We start from the raw sequence: 22,816 nt of genomic DNA, 5'->3' as shown, positions 1-22,816 counted from the left end.
CTGCTGTCTGCAGGGCAGGAATTGACAGCCACAAAACGAGAGTGCTTCAGGTCAAGTGCACAAAGAAACAAGTGGGGTCCTGTCAAGCAAACACTCCTTTGGGGAAAGATTTCAACTTGTACTGTCAGAGATGGTGTCAGAGTCTCCGAACAGTCTACCATTCCCCTCTCCCGCCCCTATCACCTGGTCCGTGTTAACACTTGAGATTCGGGAACCATACGGCAATTGAGTATATTTCAACTTGTACCATCAGAGTGTCACAGCCTCTGGGCATACTACCCATCACCGTCTCCCTCCCATATCACCTGGTCAGGTCAACACTGAGATTGTGGGACTGCATGGTAACTGGGCATACTTCCGGGTAAAAGAAGGGAAGGCCACTGCCCCGAGGCCACACCTCGGTACACCAAGCAAGGCCCTTCGTCACTGGACAGTTGCTCGCCTCTGCCCATAAAACTGCCTCCATGGCTGTCTTCCAGCTCTCCACTTCTCAGGGGTGTGCACTCCCTATTTTCTTCTCTCTCTCTCTCTCTCTCTCTCTCTCTCTCTCTCTCTCTCTCTCTCTCTCCCTCCCTCCCTCCCACACACACACACACCCCTCCTTTCTCCTTTCTCTCTACCATTACACTTCCCTCCTGTGTCTAGTGTTTCCTACATGAATCTTCAACACTCCATCTCTCCTGGATCACACTTCTCCCCTGTGTCCAGTGTATCCTAAGTGAAAACTCACAGCCTCCATCTCTCCTGGATCACACTTCCCTCCTGTGTGCAGTGCATCCTAAGTGAAACCTCACAGCCTCCATCTCTCCTGGATCACACTTCCCTCCTGTGTCCAGTGTATCCTAAGTGAAACCTCACAGCCTCCATCTCTCCTGGACACACTTCCCTCCTGTGTCCAGTGTATCCTAAGTGAACCTCACAGCCTCCATCTCTCCTGGACACACTACCCTCCTGTGTGCAGTGTATCCTAAGTGAAAACTCACACTCTCCATCTCTCCTGGATCACACTTCCCTCCTGTGTGCAGTGTATCCTAAGTGAACCTCACACTCTCCATCTCTCCTGGATCACACTTCCCTCCTGTGTCCAGTGTATCCTAAATGAACCTCACACTCTCCATCTCTCCTGGATCACACTTCCCTACTGTGTCCAGTGTATCCTAAGTGAACCTCACACTCTCCATCTCTCCTGGATCACACTTCCCTACTGTGTCCAGTGTATCCTAAGTGAACCTCACACTCTCCATCTCTCCTGGATCACACTTCCCTCCTGTGTCCAGTGTATCCTAAGTGAACCTCACACTCTCAATCTCTCCTGGATCACACTTCCCTCCTGTGTCCAGTGTATCCTAAGTGAACCTCACACTCTCCATCTCTCCTGGATCACACTTCCCTCCTGTGTCCAGTGTATCCTAAGTGAAACCTCACACTCTCCATCTCTCCTGGATCACACTTCCCTACTGTGTCCAGGGTATCCTAAGTGAACCTCACACTCTCCATCTCTCCTGGATCACACTTCCCTCCTGTGTCCAGGGTATCCTAAGTGAAACCTCACACTCTCCATCTCTCCTGGATCACACTTCCCTCCTGTGTCCAGTGTATCCTAAGTGAACCTCACACTCTCAATCTCTCCTGGATCACACTTCCCTCCTGTGTCCAGTGTATCCTAAGTGAACCTCACACTCTCCATCTCTCCTGGATCACACTTCCCTCCTGTGTCCAGTGTATCCTAAGTGAAACCTCACACTCTCCATCTCTCCTGGATCACACTTCCCTCCTGTGTCCAGGGTATCCTAAATGAACCTCACACTCTCCATCTCTCCTGGATCACACTTCCCTACTGTGTCCAGTGTATCCTAAGTGAACCTCACACTCTCCATCTCTCCTGGATCACACTTCCCTCCTGTGTCCAGGGTATCCTAAGTGAAACCTCACACCCTGCATCTCTCCTGGATCACACTTCCCTCCTGTGTCCAGGGTATCCTAAGTGAACCTCACACTCTCCATCTCTCCTGGATCACACTTCCCTCCTGTGTCCAGTGTATCCTAAGTGAACCTCACACTCTCCATCTCTCCTGGATCACACTTCCCTACTGTGTCCAGGGTATCCTAAGTGAACCTCACACTCTCCATCTCTCCTGGATCACACTTCCCTACTGTGTCCAGGGTATCCTAAGTGAACCTCACACTCTCCATCTCTCCTGGATCACACTTCCCTCCTGTGTCCAGTGTATCCTAAGTGAACCTCACAGCCCCCATCTCTCCTGGAACACTCTTCTCTTCTGTTTCAAGTGTACCCTAATTGAAACCTCACACCCTCCATTTTATCACATCTGCATCGAGTTTCCTCGTTGAGGCCAGCATGTCTTCACGGGACATGCTAAGTTTCATGCAGTCCTTGAACTGCCCATCTCAGCTATCCCATCACCAGTCTCTGTACTGTGATGTCTATTCTCAAGTATCCCAAAATGAGTCCAAGGTCACAGGTGATGTTGCAAGGTCTGAATTTGTGAGGCTACAACAGGACGAATGCAATTTCCAGGCTATCCTGAGCTACACAGCTAGACTATTTCAGGAAACAAAACAAAATACCCAAACCCTAGATGTGATCGAACCTGTACGCGCACCCACACACAGAACGAGAGAGAAACACGTCTGTCCTGAGCTCTGAGGACAGAAGCATGTCTGCTCGGTGCTCATGAAACGGCTAATCAGAATCAGGATTAGGACCAGGTAATTTCAGAAATTTTCCCTCCTTTTAAGACCACAATCTTAACATCAATACCCACAGGCCACAACAAGAGTGGCTACAGTTCAGAGGACCTTTTTAGAGGAGCAATTACCCGCAGCTCCTTTCATGTGAGGCGCTGCCCTGGGGAGGGAAGCTGGAGTACCGACAGCCAGGAGTGGCAGGGACGGGGTCTGGAGTTTAAAACTAACAACCTGCCGGCTGTGCTGGCGCCGAGATTAAACCTGCATCCTGCTCTCGTCCCCGTTCGTGTTTCCAGGGAGCCGAGGCAGGCTGGGGAGAGGCACAGCCATAGACATACATCACACACCGGCGCTGCCTGAAGGATTTCAAAGTGTCTTTTCATGCCTTGAGCTCAAAGATGAACACATTTCAAGGTGACCCAATCCTCAAGTGACAGTGTTTTAAAAGGACCAGAACTCTCCACTTAAACAATTTCTAGTGACACGTTCGAAGCGCATCCCCAAGGGCTCCGCCGCTCTCTCATTCACTGGCATCTCTCCTGGCAGAGCGTGCCATTCTGAGTGAGTGCTTGAAGTTGGTCTTCCTTCCTAATAATTAAAGCCCACCGGGCTCTGATGTCTTCAAAAACTGCTTTATCAGTTACCACGCACCACAGAGGAATTTTAATTATTTAATTATACAGCAAACCCAAACTATGAGTTTTTGGTTTTTCTGTTTATCAAAACAGTATGAGAATAATAAAAGAGCCAGGCGTTGTGGCGCACGCCTTTAATCCCAGCACTGGGGAGGCAGAAGTAGGAGGATCGCCGAGAGTTCAAGGCCACCCTGAGACAACAGAGTGAATTCCAGGTCAGCCTGGACCAGAATGAGACCCTACCTCGAAAAACCATTAAAAAAAAGATAGCCTCGTCAGGCAAGCTTATGAGCAAAATGTTTAAAAAGACTTCAAAAGTAGAAAGAATAAAAGTATTGCCTGGCATGGTGGCATACACCTTTAATCCCAGCACTCAGGAGGCAGAGGTAGGAGGATCGCTGTGAGTTCAAGACCACCCTGAGACTACATAGTGAATTCCAGATTTGCCTGAACTACACGCAAGACCCTACCTCAATAAAACAATAAATAGGGATGGGGAGACGGCTTAGCAGTTAAGGAGCTTGCCTGTGAAGCCTAAGGAGCCAGGGTTGATTCACCAGGACCCACATAAGCCAGATGCACAAGGGGGCGCTTGTCTGGAGTTTGTTTGCAGTGGCTGGAGGCCTTGATGTGCCCATTCTATTTGCCTTTTTCTTCCTCTCTCCCTCTCTCTCTCCAATAAATAAATGAATGAATAAAATATTTTAAAAAACAACAAATAAACAAACAAGTAAAAAAGATGAAATCTAAGAACGTACAGTCACCATGCTGCCTGTGTGTGCTCCATAGAGAATATGGCTCTTTCTTCTCCACAATACTACTCCGTCATTGTAGGAGCATATGGTGACACTAGAATCTGAATATTCAGTCCATGTACGTGAGAGAATGCAAGGCTGCTTTTGTAGAAACCATCCCATGAGAAATATCCATCTTTACCTGCCCTGCCTCGTTCTGGAGTCAGTTTCGCCACCACGTATGTAACAGGTGACGTGCTTGGGCTCGGGAAAAATCAAAGACCAAAACACGCTGCCCTTGGGAGCCCTTACAAGAGCAAGAAATGATCAAGCAACAGAATTATACTCCACATACGAAGGACTGGCTGTCCGAGTGTCTGTCTGTGAGGATAAATCCTGAAAATTCACTTGGGGCGATGTCCCGGTCAGCAGAGCGCTTGGCCACACACGCGTGAGGACTGAGGTTCAGACCCCCAGGAGGATGGCAAGTGTCCAGCGGGTGTGGCAGCTGCCCGTGATCCTAGCACGTGGGAGGGACAAGCAGGCTGGTGAAACTAGCTGAGGTTCTCGTGAAAGACCCTGCCTCCAAAAACAAAGCCGAGGGCTGGAGACATGGCTCAGCAGTTAAGGTGCCCGCCTATAAAGCCAAAGGACCCAGGTTCAATTCCGCAGGACCCAGATAAACCAGGCGTAGAGAGTGGTGCATGTATCTGGACTTCCTTTGCACAGGCTGAAGGCCCTGGTGTGCCCAGTCTCTCCTCCCCACCTTTCTCAAATAGATAAATAAATAATAAAATAAAAATATTTTTTAAAAATAAAATACAAAATAAAGACAAGGGCTGGAGAGATGGCTTAGCAGTTAAGGCATTTGCCTGCAAAGCCAAAGGACCCAGGTTTAATTCCCTACAATCCATGTTAGCCAGCTGCACAAGGGAGTGCATGTGTCTAGATTTTGTTTGCAGTGGTCAGAGGCCCTGGTGCACCCGTTCTCTCTCACTCCCCTTTTCTCTGTCAAATAAATAAATAAAAATAATATATTTTAAAAAATAATTAAAAACTTAAATAAAGTCAAGCTAGACATGGTGACACACACCTTTAATCACAGCACTCCAGGAGGCAGAAGAAGGAGGATCACCATGAGTTCAAGGCCACCCTGAGACTACATAGTGAATTCCAGGTCAGTTGGACTAGAGTGAGATCCTACCTCAGAAAACCAGAAATAGGGCTGGAGAGATGGCTTAGCAGTTAAGCGCTTGCCTGTGAAGCCTAAGGACCCCAGTTCGAGGCTCGGTTCCCCAGGTCCCACGTTAGCCAGATGCACAAGGGGGCGCACGTGTCTGGAGTTCGTTTGCAGAGGCTGGAAGCCCTGGCACGCCCATTCTCTCTCTCTCCCTCTATCTGTCTTTCTCTCTGTGTCTGTTGCTCTCAAATTAAAAAAAAAAAAAAAAAAAAAACAGAAATAAATAACTTTACTGTGGCCTCCTTCCCCTCTCTTTCCTAGACATCAATCCTAAACCACTGAGCCGGGGATATGGGAGGAGGAACCACCACATCTGGGTCAGGGGCACCCAGCCATGTCTACAGTGGGGTACAGGAATCCAGTCAGGCAAAGGGGACACCCAGGGCATGGGGCCTAGAGTCGAGATGGGGGAATTTGCACAAAGGAGCCCCAGCACCTGCTGAGTATGGAGAGTGGGGGCGGACAGGGCCAGGAAGCGGTGCCAGGGCCAGGGAGGATGAAATGCTGACCACGCAGGGGAAGTGTGGCCCCACAGAGAGTCTAACCAGAGAACATCCTGTGGGCGGTAGTGGGGTGGGGGATAGGAGGAGCAGAACTGGACATACCACAGTGACCTCCTGGTTTTCGAGATACAGAGATCCAGATAGACAGGTAGATATGGGTAGATATACAGATGCATTATTTCTACATGTGAATTTATTTTATTTATTTAATTTTATTTATTTTTTTTTTTTTTGATTTTTCAAGGTAGGTCTCACTCTAGCTCAGGCTGATCTGGAATTCACTATGCAGTCTCAGGGTGGCCTTGAACTCATGGCGATCCTCTTACCTCTGCCTCCTGAGTGCTGGGATTAAAGGTGTGTGCCACCATGCCCAGCTTCTACATATGTATTTTTAAAATATTTCATTAATTAATTAATTTGACAGAGAAAGAGAGAGAGAGAGAGAGAATGGGCACACCAGGGCTTCCAGTCAATGCAAACAAACTCCAGACACATGCGCCCCCTTGTGCATCTGGCTAACATGGGTCCTAAGGAATCGAACCTGGGTCCTTTGGCTTTGCAGGTAGGTGTGTTAACAGCTAAGCCATCCCTCCAGCCCTACATATATATATTTTAATATTTTAATTTATTTATTAGAGACAGAGAGTGAGAGAGGGGGAGACAGAGGCAGATAGAGAGAGAGAGAATGGGCACCCTAGGGCCTCTAGCCACTACAAAGGAACTCCAGATGCATGAGCCACCATGTGAATCTAACTCAAGCGTGCAGTGGAATTTCCAGGGTGATTCTAAATCCAGTCAAGTTTGGTAACAAGGATTAACCATCATGCCAACCCCAGACGCAGCGTGGAGCCCTAGGTCACGCACTGTCAGCACCAGACCACTGGGCTTAGATTCTGACCAGGCCATACCAGCTGCAGCTGACCGGCTTCTAGAAAGCCACTTAAAACTGTCTGCCCCTGAGTTTGCTCATCTAAATAAAGGATCACATCTCTGCCACCAGACTGCCATATGAGATCACACAGAAACCGTTCCACACATCACGGTGCCCTTCCCTTACCTGCAGTGTTATGTTATGCTCTCTCATCATGCCCAGCACCCGGGCAGAGCGGCTGGCATAGAGCAGGTATTAAAAGAACTGCTGAGCAGGTGCATCATGTCCTGCAGCCACGGTTGCCAGGCTCGGTTTGCCCCACAGGAAAAGCCAATGCCCAGCTCCAGAAATCAGAACAGCAGCCCAACGACCCAGCTAGCAACTTGACTGAGACCAAAAATCATCCAAAAAGGTAACTGGGATTGCACCAGGGAAGGGTCTCACTTGGTCATAAGCTGACTTGGATCCCTCAACAGACCAGAAATCTTAACCTCTTTGTTGAAAGAGGATCTGGTTGTTATAATAACTATTCTTGCATAAATACTTGGTGCTGTTTTTGATTGAATGTGTACAGTGTTTAGTTAAATTTTAGAAAATACCTGTATTTTATTCCACTCAGCCTACTTGAATACTCCCATAGCAGGGAAACTCAACCCCTAGGAGCACCTTTGTAGATACTCTGAGAGTCTTAACAGCCACACCTAACACCTTAAGCTCCTACCCTGAAGATATATAACATCAAATCAATTGATACAGCTAAGAATACCCAGATAACTAAAAAATCCAAGCATTAACTTAATCCAAGATGTAAAAATATATACATTATAACAAAAGAAACACTAAAAAGCAAGAAAATATAAATCCACCTAAAAGTATTAATGCATCAGAAATGTCCTCCAGTGAGAATGAGTTAGAGGAAATGCCTGAGAAAGATTTCAAAAGAATGATTGTAAATATGTTCAAAGAAGTCAAAAAACAAATCACAGGAATCAAAGAGGAAATCAAAGGAATCAAAAAGGAAATCAAGGAAGATGCAGGACACCAATTTAATGAAATAAAGAAGGCAATACAAGACATAAATAAGGAAATAGAAATAATAAAGAAAAACCAGGCAGAATTACTAGCAATGAAGACACACTTAATGAAATGAAAAACTCTATAGAAAATCTAACCCGTAGGATGGATGAAGGAGAGGACAGAATATCTAAGCTAGAAGACAATGTGGCAGATCCAATACAGTCCAAAAAAGAGAAAGAAGGGCTGGAGAGATGGCTTAGCGGTTAAGCGCTCGCCTATGAAGCCTATGGACCCCGGTTCGAGGCTCGGTTCCCCAGGTCCCACGTTAGCCAGATGCACAAGGGGGCGCACGCGTCTGGAGTTCGTTTGCAGAGGCTGGAAGCCCTGGCGCGCCCATTCTCTCTCTCTCCCTCTATCTGTCTTTCTCTCTGTGTCTGTTGCTCTCAAATAAATAAATAAAAAATGAACAAAAAAAATTAAAAAAAAAAAAAAAAGAGAAAGACAAACTTATAGAAAAGTATGAGTGGGAATTTCAAGATATTCGGGACACTATGAAAAGATCAAATATAAGAATTCAGGGCATTGTAGAAGGAGAAGAATTCCACTCCAAAGGCATAGTAGGCGTCTTCAACAAAATCATAGAAGAAAACTTCCCCCAAATTGGGAAAGAGGTGCGAATGCAGATACAGAAAGCCTTTAGAACTTCCAAACACAAAAACCAAAGAAAAAATATTGAAAGCAGTTAGAGAGAAAAATCAAGTTACCTACAAAGGTAAGCCCATCAGGATTACAGCAGATTATTCAACACAAACTTTAAAAGCCAGAAGGGCATGGAGTGATATATTCCAAGTCCTGAAAGATAACAACTGTCAACCAAGGGTACTTTATCCTGCAAAGCTATCCATTCAAATAGACGGAGAAATAAGGACATTCCATGAAAAAAGCAGGTTAAAGGAGTATTTGAAGACAAAACCAGCTCTACAGAAAATACTTGAAAGAATCCTCCATGCTGAAGAAAAGGAAAAACATACATATAAGGAACCTGGAAAAAACAACCAATACTCAAATACTAGCTAACACAAGAGAGCAAAGGTAGAACCGGAACCACATTTAAAAAAAAAAAAAAAGGCAAAGATAAATACACACCTTCAATAATATCTCTTAATATCAATGGCCTTAATGCCCCAACCAAAAGACATAGGTTTGCAGACTGGGTTAGAAAGCAGGATCCTACAATTTGTTGTCTCTAAAACACTCACCTTTCTACAAAGGATAGACATTATCTTAGGGTGAAAGGTTGGAAAACGGTGTTTCAAGCAAATGGGCCTAGAAAACAAGCAGGGGTTGCTATCCTAATATCTGACAAAGCAGACTTCAGTCCAACATGAGTCAAGAAAGATAAGGAAGCTCACTTTATACTGATTAAATATACAGGAAGACATTACAATCCTAAACATATATGCACCTAACATGGGGGCTCCCAAATTCATCAAACAAACACTATTAGAACTAAGGTCACAGATAACACCAAACACAGTGGTGGTGGGCGACTTTAACACCCCACTCTCATCCATTGACAGGTCATCCCGGGAAAAAATAAACAGAGCAGCATCTGCTCTAAATGAGATCATAGAAGGAATGGACCTAACAGCTATATACAGGACATTTCATCCAAAGGCTGCAGAATATACATTCTTTTCAGCAGCACATGGAACATTCTCTAAAATCGACCATAGATTAGGACACAAAGCAAATCTTAACAAATTCAGGAAAATTGAAATAATTCCTTGCATTCTATCTGACCACAATGGAATTAAACTACAAATCAGTAGCAAGAAAGGCTATAGAGGGCTGGAGAGATGGCTTAGCGGTTAAGCGCTTGCCTGTGAAGCCTAAGGACCGCGGTTCGAGGCTCGGTTCCCCAGGTCCCACGTTAGCCAGATGCACAAGGGGGCACACGCGTCTGGAGTTCGTTTGCAGAGGCTGGAAGCCCTGGCGCGCCCATTCTCTCTCTCTCCCTCTATCTGTCTGTCTCTCTGTGTCTGTCGCTCTCAAATAAATAAATTAATTAATTTAAAAAAAAAAGCTATAGAGCATACACAAAATCATGGAAACTAAACAATACACTACTAAATGATGAATGGGTCAATGAAGAAATCAAGAAGGAAATCAAAAAGTTTATAGAGTCAAATGATAATGAGAACACAACATACCAAAATCTCTGAGACACAATGAAGGCAGTTCTAAGAGGTAAATTTATAGCCTTAAGTGCATATATTAAGAAATTTGAAAGGTCGCAAGTAAATGACCTAATGCTTCACCGTAAAGCCTTGGAAAAAGAAGAACAAGGCAAACCAAAAATCAGTAGACAGGAAGAAATAATAAAGACTAGGGCAGAAATTAATGAAATAGAAACAAACAAACAAACAAAAAAAATACAAAGAATTAATGAAACAAAGAGTTGGTTCTTTGAAAGGATAAACAAGATTGATAAACCCTTAGCAAATCTGACCAAAAGAAAGAGAGAAGAGACACAAATTAATAAAATCAGAGATGAAAAAGGTAACGTCACAACAAATTCCAGAGAAATTCAAAAAATCATAGCAACATACTATAAAAGCATATACTTCGCAAAGCATGAAAATATGGAAGAAATGGATGATTTCCTTGATTTATATGACCTACCTAAGTTAAATCAAGATGAGATTAATCACTTAAATAGACCTATAACAAGCATGGAGATCCAAAAAGTTATCAATAATCTCCCAACTAAATAAAGCCCCGGCCCACTGCTGAATTTTACCAAACTTTCAAGGAAGAGCTAACACCATCGCTTCTTAAGCTTTTCCAGGAAATAGAAAAAGAAGGAATTCTACCAAACTCCTTCTATGAAGCCAGCATCACCCTGATACCAAAACCAGACAAAGAAAGAACAAAAAAAAGAAAATTACAGACCAGTCTCCCTCGTGAACATAGATGCAAAAACTCTCAACAAAGTATTGACACACAGAATACAAGAATATATCACAAAGATCATTCACCCTGACCAAGTAGGCTTTATCCCAGAGATGCAGGGATGGTTCAATATACACAAATCTATAAATGTAATACATTATATAAATGGGTTGAAGGACAAAAATCACATGACCATCTCATTAGACACAGAGAAAGCATTTGACAAAATCTAACATCCCTTCATGATAAAAGTCCTGCAAAGACTGGGAATAGAAGGAACATATCTCAACATAATAAAAGCTATTTATGACAAGCCTACAGCCAACATATTACTAAATGGGGAAAAACTGGAAGCTTTTCCACTAAAGTCAGGAACAAGACAAGGGTGTCCACTGTCCCCACATTTATTTAATATAGTTCTGGATGTCTTAGCCATAGCAATAAGGCAAGAGACACACATAAAAGGGATACAAATTGGAAAGGAAGAGATCAAGTTATCATTATTTGCAGATGATACGATTCTATACATAAAGGACCCTAAAGACTCTAATAGCAAACTGTTAGAGCTGATCAAAACCTACAGCAATGTAGCAGGATACAAAATAAATACACAGAAATCAGTAGCCTTCATATATGCTAACAACAAACACAGAGGATGAAATCAGAGAATCACTCCCATTCACAATTGCATCAAAAAAAAAAAAAAAAAAGTACCTTGGAATAAAACTAACCAAGGAAGTAAAGAATTCCTACAATGAGAACTTTAAAACACTCAAGCAAGAAATTTCAGAAGACACTAGAAAGTGGAGAAACACTTGTTCCTGGATTGGAAGAATTAATATTGTGAAAATGGCAATCTTACCAAAAGCAATCTACACATTTAATGCAATCCCTATCAAAATTCCAAAGGCATTCTACATGGAAATAGAAAAAACAATCCAAAAATTCATTTGGAATCACAAAAACCTCAAATATCTAAAATAATACTGTGCAACAAAAATAAGGCTGGTGGTATCACCATACCTGATTTTAACCTATACTACAGAGCCATAGTTACAAAAACGGTGTGGTACTGGCACAAAAACAGACATGTAGATCAGTGGAACAGAATAGAGGACCCACATGTAAGTCCAGGTAGCTATAGCCACCTGATATTCGATAAAAGTGCCAAAAATACTCATTGGAGGAAAGACAGCCTCTTCAGCAAATGGTGTTGGGAAAACTGGATATATATCTGTAGAAGGATGAAAATAGATTCTTCTCTCTCTCCATGCACAAGAATTAAGTCCAAATGGATTAAAGATCTTAACATCAGACCTGAAACTCTGAAACTGCTCGAGGAAAAAGTAGGGGAAACCCTTCAACATATTGGTCTTGGCAAAGACTTTCTGAATACAACCCTAATTGCTCAGGCAATAAAACCACAGATTAATCACTGGGACCTTAGGAAATTACAAAGATTTTACATTGCAAAGGACACAGTGAAAAAAGCAAAGAGGCAACCTACAGAATGGGAAAAAATCTTCGCCAGCTATATATCTGATAGAAGATTAATATCTAGGATATACAAAGAACTCAAAAAGTTAAATAATAAGGAATCAAACAAGCCAATCAAAAAATGGGCTATGGAGCTAAATAGAACATTCTCAAAGGAAGAAATACGAATGGCATATAAGCATCTAAAAAAATGTTCTACGTCACTAGTCATCAGGGAAATGCAGATTAAAACTACATTGAGATTCCATCTCACTCCTGTCAGATTGGCTACCATCATGAAAACAAATGATCAAAAATGTTGGCAGGGATGTGGAAAAAGAGGAACCCTTCTACACTGCTGGTAGGAATGCAATCTGGTCCAGCCATTGTGGAAATTAGTGTGGAGGTTCCTAAAACAGCTAAAGATTGATCTACCGTATGACCCAGCTATAGCACTTCTAGGCATATATCCTAAGGACTCATCTCATTTCCTTAGAAGCACGTGCTCAACCATGTTTATTGCTGCTCAATTTATAATAGCTGGGAAATGGAACCAGCCTAGATGTCCCTCAACAGATGAGTGGATAATGAAGATGTGGCACATTTATACAATGGAGTTCTACTCAGCAGTAAAGAAAAATGAAGTTATGAAATTTGCAGAAAAATGGATGGATCTGGAAAGAATTATACTAAGTGAGGTAACCCAGGCCCAGAAAGCCAAGCACCACATGTTCTCCCTCATATGTGGATCCTAGCTACAAATGATTGGGCTTCTGCATGAGAAGGAAAATACTTAGTAGCAGAGGCCAGTAAGTTAAAAAGGGGATGTAAAGGGAAGAGAAAGGAAGGGAGAAGGGTACTTAATAGCTTGGAATTGTATATATGTAAGTACAATGATTGAGATGGGGAGGTAATATGATGGAGAATGGAATGTCAAAGGGGAAAGTGCAGGGGGGGAGAAGGGAGGATATTACCATGGGATATTTTTTATAATCATGGACAATGTTAATAAAAATTGTGAAAAGAAAAAAAAATAATAAAAATAAATAAATATTTTTTAAGTCAAAAAAAAGATTCAATTTGTGAGGGACTGGAGAGATTGCTTAGTAGCTAAAGGTGCTTGCTTGCAAAGCTTGACAATCTGTGTGGGGCTAGAGAGTTTGCGCAGTGGTTACAGGCACTTGCTTGCAAAGTCTGACAGTCTGTGTTCAATTCCCTAGTACCCATGTAAAGCCACATGTCCAAAGTGGCACAGGCACCTGGAATTCATTTATAGTGGCAGAAGGTGCTGCTGTGCCTATCCTTTCCCTCCGTCCCTCCGTCCTTCCCACTCTCTCTGCTTGCAAATAAATAAATAAGGTTCCATTCCAAAAACATCTGCATGTGTGTGTGTAGACATGCCACAGCCTTTTGCCATTGCAAATGAATGCCACTTATGCCACTTTTTGGGGGTATGGAGAATTGAACCCAACCTGACAGGCTTTGCAAGCAAGCACCTTTAACCACCGTGCCCATATCCCCATCCCCCCAAAAGAGCTTCTTAAAAATTACAGCAATTGGGGGGCAGGAGGGATTGCTCAGCAGTGAAAGGCACTTGCTTGCAAACCTGCAGTAACCACATTTGCAGTGGTGGGATTTGGTGGCACACCCATACTCACTCTCTCTGTGTCTGTGTTTCAAATAAATAAATAGAAATATTTTAAAAATTAAAGCAATTAACTTTGCAAAGAAATGCTGCCCACCATTAGAATCAAGCACTGCCTACCCAAGTTAAGGTTTATCAGGAAAGAGAGAAAGAAGCTCCCTATATCCTTGATTTTCATACTACAAGAAAGGAAAGAGGAAGGTGGAAAGGGAAAGGGGGAAAGGGGAAGGGGGAGGAGGGAAGGGGAATAGGGAAAGGGAAGAAAGGAAAGAAAGGAAAGAAAGAAAGGAAAGAAAGGAAAGAAAGGAAAGAAAGGAAGGAAGGAAGGAAGGAAGGAAGGAAGGAAGGAAGGAAGGAAGGAAGGAAGGGAGGGAGGGAGGAAAAAGAAAAAGAAAGGGTAAAGGGAGAAGGGGAAAGGGAAGGAAGGAAAGAAGGAAGAAAAAAAGAGAAAAGAAAAAAGAAAAGAGAAGAGAGAAAAAGAGAAAGAAAGCCAGCCAGGCGCGGTGGCACCTGGTAATCTCAGCACTCAGGAGGCTGAAGAGGGAGAATTATTTTGAATTCAAGGCCACCCAGAGACTACACAGGGAATTCCAGGTCAGCCTGAGCTAGAGCGGGACCCTGGGACCCTCGGAAAAAAACAGTAACTAAATGAATGAAGATTATATAATCCATTTAAGGATTATATAATCCATTTAAGGGCATAATGGCACACTCTTCTGATCAGTTCAATGTCCTTCTCCACTATACAGTGAGTTGAAGGCCAGCCTGGGCTACAATTGAACTATCTCAAAAACACCAGTCTAAAAAATAACAATATTGACTTCTGGTTAAGAGGGCAGCATAGGTACCATGCCAAAGCAGCCTAGGGGATAAAAAGCCAAAAGGAAAAAAAAAAAAAACCAGCAAAATACATACTTTTACTAAAAAGTGAGGTTTATCGGCTGGAGAGATGGCTTAGCAGTTAAGCGCTTGCCTGTGAAGCCTAAGGACCCCGGTTCGAGGCTCGGTTCCCCAGGTCCCACGTTAGCCAGATGCACAAGGGGGCGCACGCGTCTGGAGTTCGTTTGCAGAGGCTGGAAGCCCTGGCGCGCCCATTCTCTCTCTCTCCCTCTATCTGTCTTTCTCTCTGTGTCTGTCGCTCTCAAATAAATAAATAAAAAATTTAAAAAAAAAAGTGAGGTTTATAAGAAATTAAAACAGCAGCAGAGAAGTAGGAGAGATCCACAGCATCCAGAGCCCACACACGCCGGCAGAAGCGGCTCCAGCAGTGGCCTTGGGTCCATGGCAGCGGCACCAGCTCCATGGGACCTCAGCCACCAGGCTCGGCTTGAGCCACAGGAAAAGCCAGGTGCGGGAGCTTCCAGTCACACTGGAGCTCTCCGCAAACTCAGGAAACGTGAAGGGAGAGCGGCAGAGAGAGGCAGTGAACACGGAGGAGCAGATCACAAGGTAGAAGAACAAGAGGACCAGCGAGAGAACCAGAGCAGCATCAGCTCCCTCCCCTCCCCCACTGCCAGTGCCCAGCTCCAGGGAACAGAGCAGTGGTCCAGGGACCCAGCCACGCCAACTTGAACCAACAGGGGACCCAAGCAGGAGCAGCATAACTGAGACCAAAATCATCCCAAAAGGTAACTGGGATTACACCAGGTCAGTACCCGCCTAATAATCCTGGTATATATCCCTAAACCAGAAGTGCTGATTGCACCTTCCATATCAGGATACATTATATGTTAAATCTGATGGATGGTCCGATTTGCCATTCTTAAATAAGCAATACTTTGGGCTTGTTATTTGTTGCTTCTTGATTCATAGTGGCTTTGTTTCCTCTTCTGTTGTACATTAGGGAAGGGTCTCACTTGGTCACAAGCTGACGTGGAACCCTCGACAGACCAGAAATCTTAACCACCTTGTTGACAGAAGATCTGGTTGTCATAATACCTACTCTTGCATAAATAGTCTGTGCTGTTTTTCATTGAAAGTGAACATTCTTAAGTTAAATTTTAGAATCTATCTGTATTTTGTTCCACTCAGCCTACTTGAATACTCTCATAGCAAGCAAATCCAATACCTAGGGTCACGTTTGTAGATACTCTGAGTCTTGAGAGCCACACCTAGCACCTTAAGCTCCTACCCTGAAGATATATAACATCAGATTGACTGATACATCTAATAATACCCAGCTCACTAGGCAATCCAACCATTAAATTAATCCAAGATGTAAAAAATATACATTACAACACACAAAACACCAAAAATCAAGAAAATACAAATCCACCAAAAAGTTTTAATGCATCAGAAATGACCTCCAGTGAGAACGAGGTAGAGGAAATGCCTCAGAAAGATTTCAAAAGAATGATTATAAATATGTTCAAATAAATCAAAGGAATAAAAGAGGATATCAAAGGAATCAAAGAAGACACAGGACATCAATTTAATGAAATAATAAAACCAAAATAGACATAAATAAGGAAATAGAAATAATAAAGAAAAACCAGTTAGAATTACTAGCAATAAAGAACACAGTTGATAAAATGAAAAACTCTGTAGAAAATCTCACCAGTAGAATGGATGAAGGAGAGGACAGAATATCTAAGCTAGAAGACAATGTGGCAGATCCAATACAGTCCAACAAAGAGAAAGACAAACTAATAGAAAAGTATGAGTGGGAATTTCAAGATATTCGGGACACTATGAAAAGATCAAATATAAGAGTTTAGGGCATAGGAGAAGGAGAAGAATTCCACTCCAAAGGCATAGTAGGCGTCTTCAACAAAATCATAGAAGAAAACTTCCCCCAAATTGAGAAAGAGTTGCCAATTAAGATACAGGAATCCTTTAGAACACCAACCAGACAAAACCTGGAAAGAAATGGAAAGAAACTGTCCTTGCCATATTATAATCAAACTACCAAACACAAACCAATGAAAAAATATTGAAAGCAGTTAGAGAGAAAAATCAAGTTACCTACAAAGAGAAGCCCATCCGGATTACAACACATTACTCAACACAAACTTTAAAAGCCAGAAGGGCTTAGAGTGATGTATTCCAAGTCCTGAAAGATAACAACTGTCAACCAAGGGTACTTTATCCTGCAAAGCTATCCATTAAATAGACGAGAAATAAGGACATTCCATGACAAAAGCAGATTAAAGGAGTATTTGAAGACAAAACCAGCTCTACAGAAAATACTTGAAAGAATCCTCCAGGCTGAAGAGAAAGAAAAGCACACATATAAGGAACCTGGAAAAAAACAAACAATACTCAAATACTAGTTAACACAAGACAGCAAAAGTAAAACTGGAAGAACTACAAAAAAAAAATTGGCAAAAATAAATAACAGCTTTCAATAATGTCTCTTAATACCAACGGCCTCAATGCCCCAACCAAAAGACATAGGTTTGTAGACTGGGTTAAAAAGCAGGATCCTTCAATTTGTTGCCTCCAAGAAACCCACCTTTCTACAAAGGATGGACACTATCTTAGGGTGAAAGGTTGGAAAACGGTGTTTCAAGCAAATGGGCCTAGAAAACAAGCAGGGGTTGCTATCCTAATATCTGACAAGATAGACTTCAATCCAACATTAGTTAAGAAAGAAAGGTCACTTTATACTGATTAAAGATACACTCCAACAGAAGGACATTACAATCCTAAACATATATACACCTAACATGGGGGCTCCCAAATTCATCAAACAAACGCTATTAGAACTAAGGTCACAGATAACACCAAAAATAACAATTTTGTTCGCAGTCTTTTTAAATTTGTTTTGATTTAAAAAAAAAAATTATTCATTTATTTATTTATTTGAGAGAGAGAATGGGCACACCAGGGCCTCTAGCCACCGCAATTGAATCCCAGGCACATGACCCACCTTGTGCATCTGGCTTATGTGAGTCCTGGGGAATCAAACCTGAGTCTTTTGGCTTTGCAGGCAAACACCTTAACCGCTAAGCCATCTCTCCAGCTCATGTTCTGATTTTTTTGAAGTATGATCTTACCACAAAGCCCAGCCTAGCCTTAGCATCATAATCCTCCTCCCTCGGCCTCCCAAGCATTACCGCCATACCTGGCTGAAATCTATGTTAACTGCAGCTGTGGCCTGATGTTGCTCCTGAACTGACCAGCTCTGTAAAGGCATGGTTCATCCTTGTCCATCTTGCCCCCGCCCTCAGAACTGCCTGCACACTTACTGCCATCACCTCCTCAAGCCTAGTACTAGGAATCTACCTGACACTCCATCTCTTAGTACCCAAACAGCCTTGAGATAAGTGCCCACATAACGATTTCACAAATGGAGTCTTTTGCCCAAACATCACACAGCTTACACCCAGGCCATTAAGACCACCAAACTACATAGACCTGTAATACCGCTGGGCTCCGTTGTGATTTTGCTATGTCTGAGCTATATTATTTTTCATGTTTAGGAATATCTGAATGAAGTCTCCTAGCTCATTAATATCTGAACTAACAACACGCTAAAAATGGCAAAAATCAGGCTAGAGAGATGGCTTAGTGGTTAAGGCGCTTCCCTGCAAAGCCTAAGGACTGAGGTTCCATTCCTCAGGACCCATGTTAGTCAGGTGCACATGGTGGCCGGTGCATTGGCAGTTCCTTTGCAGTGGCTAGAGACCCTGGCATGTCCATTCTCTGTGTGTGTTTGTTTCTCTCTCTCTCTCTCTCTCTCTCTCTCTGAAGTAAATAAAAAATATTTTTAATGGCAAAAATCAGAGGCACATCTGCAAATTTGTGTAGGCATGTAAAACGGTACAAGATGTACAATATCGTTACAACTTTGCCACCAGCACAGCCACTCGAAATACAGTTGACATTATCTCCAGGGAGATGGCTTAGCGGTTAAGGCGCTTGCCTGCGAAGACTAAAGCCCCAGGTTCGATTCCCCAGGACCCATTAAGCCCGCTGCATAGGTGACACACAAGTCTGGAGTTGGTTTGCAGTAACTGGAGGCCCTGGGGCGTCCATGCTCCCTCTATCTGCCTCTCTCCCTCCCCCCTCCCTGTCGCATATAAATACATAAAATATGCATTTCTTAATTATTCCCGGGACACGGCACAAGTATTCACCGCTCACGAGGCTTGTATCTGGTGTTCTCTGGGGTGTTGTTTCCCTGGAAAGTGGAAGGCGGGTTGAAAGGTCAAGGCTATCCCCCACACCGCTTCCGCTTGGGGGAGGCCGGTGTGCACATCGGGGCCCCGCGCCGCCGCCACCGCCGCGCGAGGTGCCCGGGGCAGAGAGCGGGGCTCGAACCGGCGCTTACCGAACTCGGTGCCCTGACGGTGCGCGGCCATGACCGAAGGCAGCGCTGCACGCGGTGGGCGCCCGCCTCCGCCCGCCCGGCCTTCCTCCTTCCTCTCGGCTCCCTTCCTGGCCACGCCCCCTCCAGGCCACGCCCTCCAGGACAGGCCACGCCCACTCCGGCACGAACGCCCGCGCTCCACGCCAGGCCACGCCCACTTCGCGTGCACGCCCCGCCCCCGCGAGGCCTCGCCCAATCCCTGCGCACCCGCGCTCGCCCCGCCCACCCCGTGGTATTCCCCGCTCCTGCCCCGCCCCGCGCGCTTGGGTTTCTGTGGGTGTCAGCACCCAGGAGCATTGGGTGGCAAGGAAGTCCTGCCATCTTCTCTCCTAACCCTCCACCTGGTACTGCCGACTTTCCGGAAGCAGTGCTGCTGACATCCAGTTAAAAATGCATGTGTTGGGCTGGAGAGATGGCTTAGTGGTTAAGCGCTTGCCTGTGAAGCCTAAGGACCCCGGTTCGAGGCTCGGTTCCCCAGGTCCCACGTTAGCCAGATGCACAAGGGGGCGCACGCGGCTGGAAGCCCTGGCGCGCCCATTCTCTCTCTCTCCCTCTATCTGTCTTTCTTTCTGTGTCTGTCGCTCTCAAATAAATAAAAATAAAAAAATTTAAAAAAAAATGCATGTGTTGCCAGTATGTAAGGTATGTACATGTGTGAAAAGCAGAGGTTGATGTGGGGGCCCTTGATCTCTCTGCACTTTATTTACTAAGGCATGGTCTCTCACTAGAGCCCAAAACTCGGCCAGCCTGTCCTGCCCTAATATATTTCCTCCCAAGCACTTGGATTACTGGTTGGTGGGGTCTCACTCTAGTCCAGGATGACCTGGAATTCACTATGTAGTCTCAGGCTGGCCTTGAACTCAGACTCTGCCTCCCGAGCGCTGGGATTAAAGGTGTGCACCCTCTCCACTTGTATATCATATTTGCAAGCAGACAGAGGCAGGGGAGAATGAATATAGGGCATGCCAGATGCACTACGTACTGCTACAAATTCCAGATGCACGCACCACTTTGTGTATCTAGCTTTATGTGGGTACTGGGGAATCGAACCCAGACAAGCACCTTAACCACTAAGCCATTTCTCCAGCCCTACAATCTTTCTTTTGTTTTGGTTTTTTTTTTTGAGGTAGGGTCTCACACTGCCCAGGCTGACCGGGAATTCACTATGTAGTCTCAAGGTGGCCTTGAACTCACAGCGACACTTCTACCTCTGCCTCCCGAGTGCTGGGATTAAAGGTGTGCGCCACCACGCATGGCCTAGTCTATTTCTTGATTATTGCACTCTCCAAAAAAAAATTATGTCTGTTTCCCCTTAAGCTTGGCTTCAAAGAAGAAACAAGGCACCTAGTAAAAGAATGTCAACTTTGTTTACTTACATTTTAAAAAATGCTCAAAAGAACTGACTTTTGGGCAGGTTCGATTCCCTAGTACCCACATAAACCAGATTGTACAAAGTGGTGCATGCGTCTGGAGCTCCTTTGCAGTGGCTGGAGGCCCTGGAGCACCCATTTTAAGAGAGAGAAAAGCAAAAGGGGGTTTGAAATTGACTTTCCATCTGCTTCCTGGAAACCCCATGGGATGACCCCCAAACTGAGATAACTCTCAAGAAGGCAGATTAAGATTAGAGAGTAACTCAGGATTCGATTCAGGAACCGAGGGGAGTGCACAGGACCTGGAAGCAGAGTGGGTGAAAAGTCCTCTGGAGAGTCACACAACTTTAGTGCAAGGAAGGCCAGCTGCAGGTGGGATACCTGAAGTCTTTCTGCTCTGTCTGGTGTGATATGGTGGTAATGCAAAGCCGGGGAGCGGGGAAGGAGCAGTGAAAGGTTAACAACTGAGCACTTGCGACGCCAAGCCACCTTCAGAGGCAAGGGGACAGTACTGGTGAAGATGGAAAAGAGAGAATTTCATACTGTCAAGTCTGAATAAAGTGGGCAAAGTAAGGAGAGACATGACATGAAAGGGCACACCGAAGGTCTTGGGAACTGAATCCTCAAGGACAGAAGCGTGAGCAGTCAGCCAAGAGTGGAGCAAGGGGCAGAAGCAGACACAGCCAATGAAAAGTGCTCATGTGACAGACGTGACCTCACAGCCAGCTATGGATGTGGCAGAAGTCAGGAGCCAGATCATGAAAGTTGTAGCTTGAAACAGTGCTCTCCCCTCCAATTCCAAAGCCACTGACTTTAGTACTGCATATAAAAGGGATGAGGGCTGGAGGGATGGCTTAGCAGTTTGTCTACAAAGCCAAAGGACCCAGGTTCGATTCCCCAGGACCCATACAAACCAGATGTATAAGGGGGCGCATGCATCTGCAGTGGCTGGAGCCCTGGCATGCCCATTCTCTCTCTCCCTCTTTCTGTCAAATAAATAAAAAAATTAAAATATTAAAAAATAAAATAAATAAATACAAGGGACAAGAGCCAGGCCAGCCAGAGGGAGTAGCCTGGAAAGCACTAAGGCACCAACCAGTGAATGAACAAAGAACACCCCAAGTGTGACTGAAAGGAGGCAGCCCTCCCCAAAATGACTGTACACGTGCTTTGTTTAGCAAGTCAAAGCTATGGGGAGTCTAAGCATAAGACAGATCATGAGTTTGGATCAGATCAGATCCTGTTATTTATGAGGAAATCTTTAGACAAGCTGTGAGTTCCTTGTTTTCTAGGAGCTCCATCCAAAGTATAGTCTTTTATGAATCTTTGTCTGTTCAAAGATTCACTTTTATTCATTTATTTTTGGTTTTTCACAGTAAGATCTCCCTCTAGCTCAGGCTGACCTGGAATTCACTACGTAGTCTCAGGGTGGACTCAAACTCTCAGTTAAGCGCCTAGCTCTGCCTCCCGAGTTGCTAGGATTAAAGGGGTGTGCCACCATGCCCGGCTTCAAGATTAACCCCTTGCCGGTTAGCTTGATGTCCACACCAGGGCAAGCGTGGTAGCAGAGGCAAGTCCAGATTCAGGAGCCCACAGGACCCACATGGTACAGAAGATAAGAATATGTGTTAGGTACATCTGAGACACACAAATAATGCCCCAAACTCTGGGCTCAGAGAGGCGGGATGGATATTCAATGTGGAATGTGCCAGCACACAACAGATGCAATATTCAAAGATTATCCTTTCTAGTGGAGAGAACATTAACTAGAAAAGACAGCTCTAGCCGGGCATAGTGGTGCATGCCTTTAATCCCAGCACTTGGGAGGCAGAGGTAGGAGGATCGCCATAAGTTCAAGGCCAACCTGAGACTACAGAGTGAATTCCAGGTCAGCCTGGACTAGAGTGAGTGAGATACTACCTCGAGAAACCAAAAAAGAAAAAAGAAAGAAAAGAAAGAAAAAAAAAGCACAAGACAAGACAGCTCAGATCTAGAAAACAGTGAGATCAAATAGTAAGGCATAAGGAAACCCAGGAGTTTGGCTTCATAGAAACACAGAAAATGTATTTCCCAAAGCAGGAAGTAGAGAACTGGTGAATGCTATGGAACATGTACTAAGCTGGCAGAAAAGAAATTTGCAGGACGTTGACTGGCAAGTGTCAGTGTAAGAGCTACTTGGAACTTCCTATTAAAATTTACTGGAGGATCCTTGTATTACTAGTGTCAGACTGGTAGCCATCTAAAAATGATCACATCCTGTCCTCGGAATCTGTTACCTCATATGCAAATGAGCTTTCCAGAGGTCAGCGAGGACCATGAAATGGCCCCATGAGAAAAGCAAAGTGAG

The 22,816-nt window shown here is 44.3% G+C and overlaps 1 protein-coding gene across 1 annotated transcript in view; it reads right to left on the bottom strand.

Annotated features, from left to right (window-relative positions):
* Dera (deoxyribose-phosphate aldolase) overlaps positions 1-19,118 on the bottom strand; it is a 114,766-nt gene extending 95,648 nt beyond the window's left edge. Inside the window, exon 1 of the mRNA XM_045139493.1 lies at positions 19,061-19,118. Coding sequence (XP_044995428.1) covers positions 19,061-19,091 — 31 coding nt within the window. The 5' untranslated portion in view covers positions 19,092-19,118. The remainder of the gene's footprint in view (positions 1-19,060) is intronic.
* Positions 19,119-22,816: the final 3,698 nt, after the last annotated feature.

The sequence above is a fragment of the Jaculus jaculus genome, chromosome 22, assembly GCF_020740685.1.
Source record: "Jaculus jaculus isolate mJacJac1 chromosome 22, mJacJac1.mat.Y.cur, whole genome shotgun sequence".
Lineage (NCBI taxonomy): Eukaryota > Metazoa > Chordata > Mammalia > Rodentia > Dipodidae > Jaculus > Jaculus jaculus.
The sequence above is the reverse complement of the archived record's forward strand: the minus strand, read 5'-3'. Positions and strand labels throughout refer to the sequence as shown.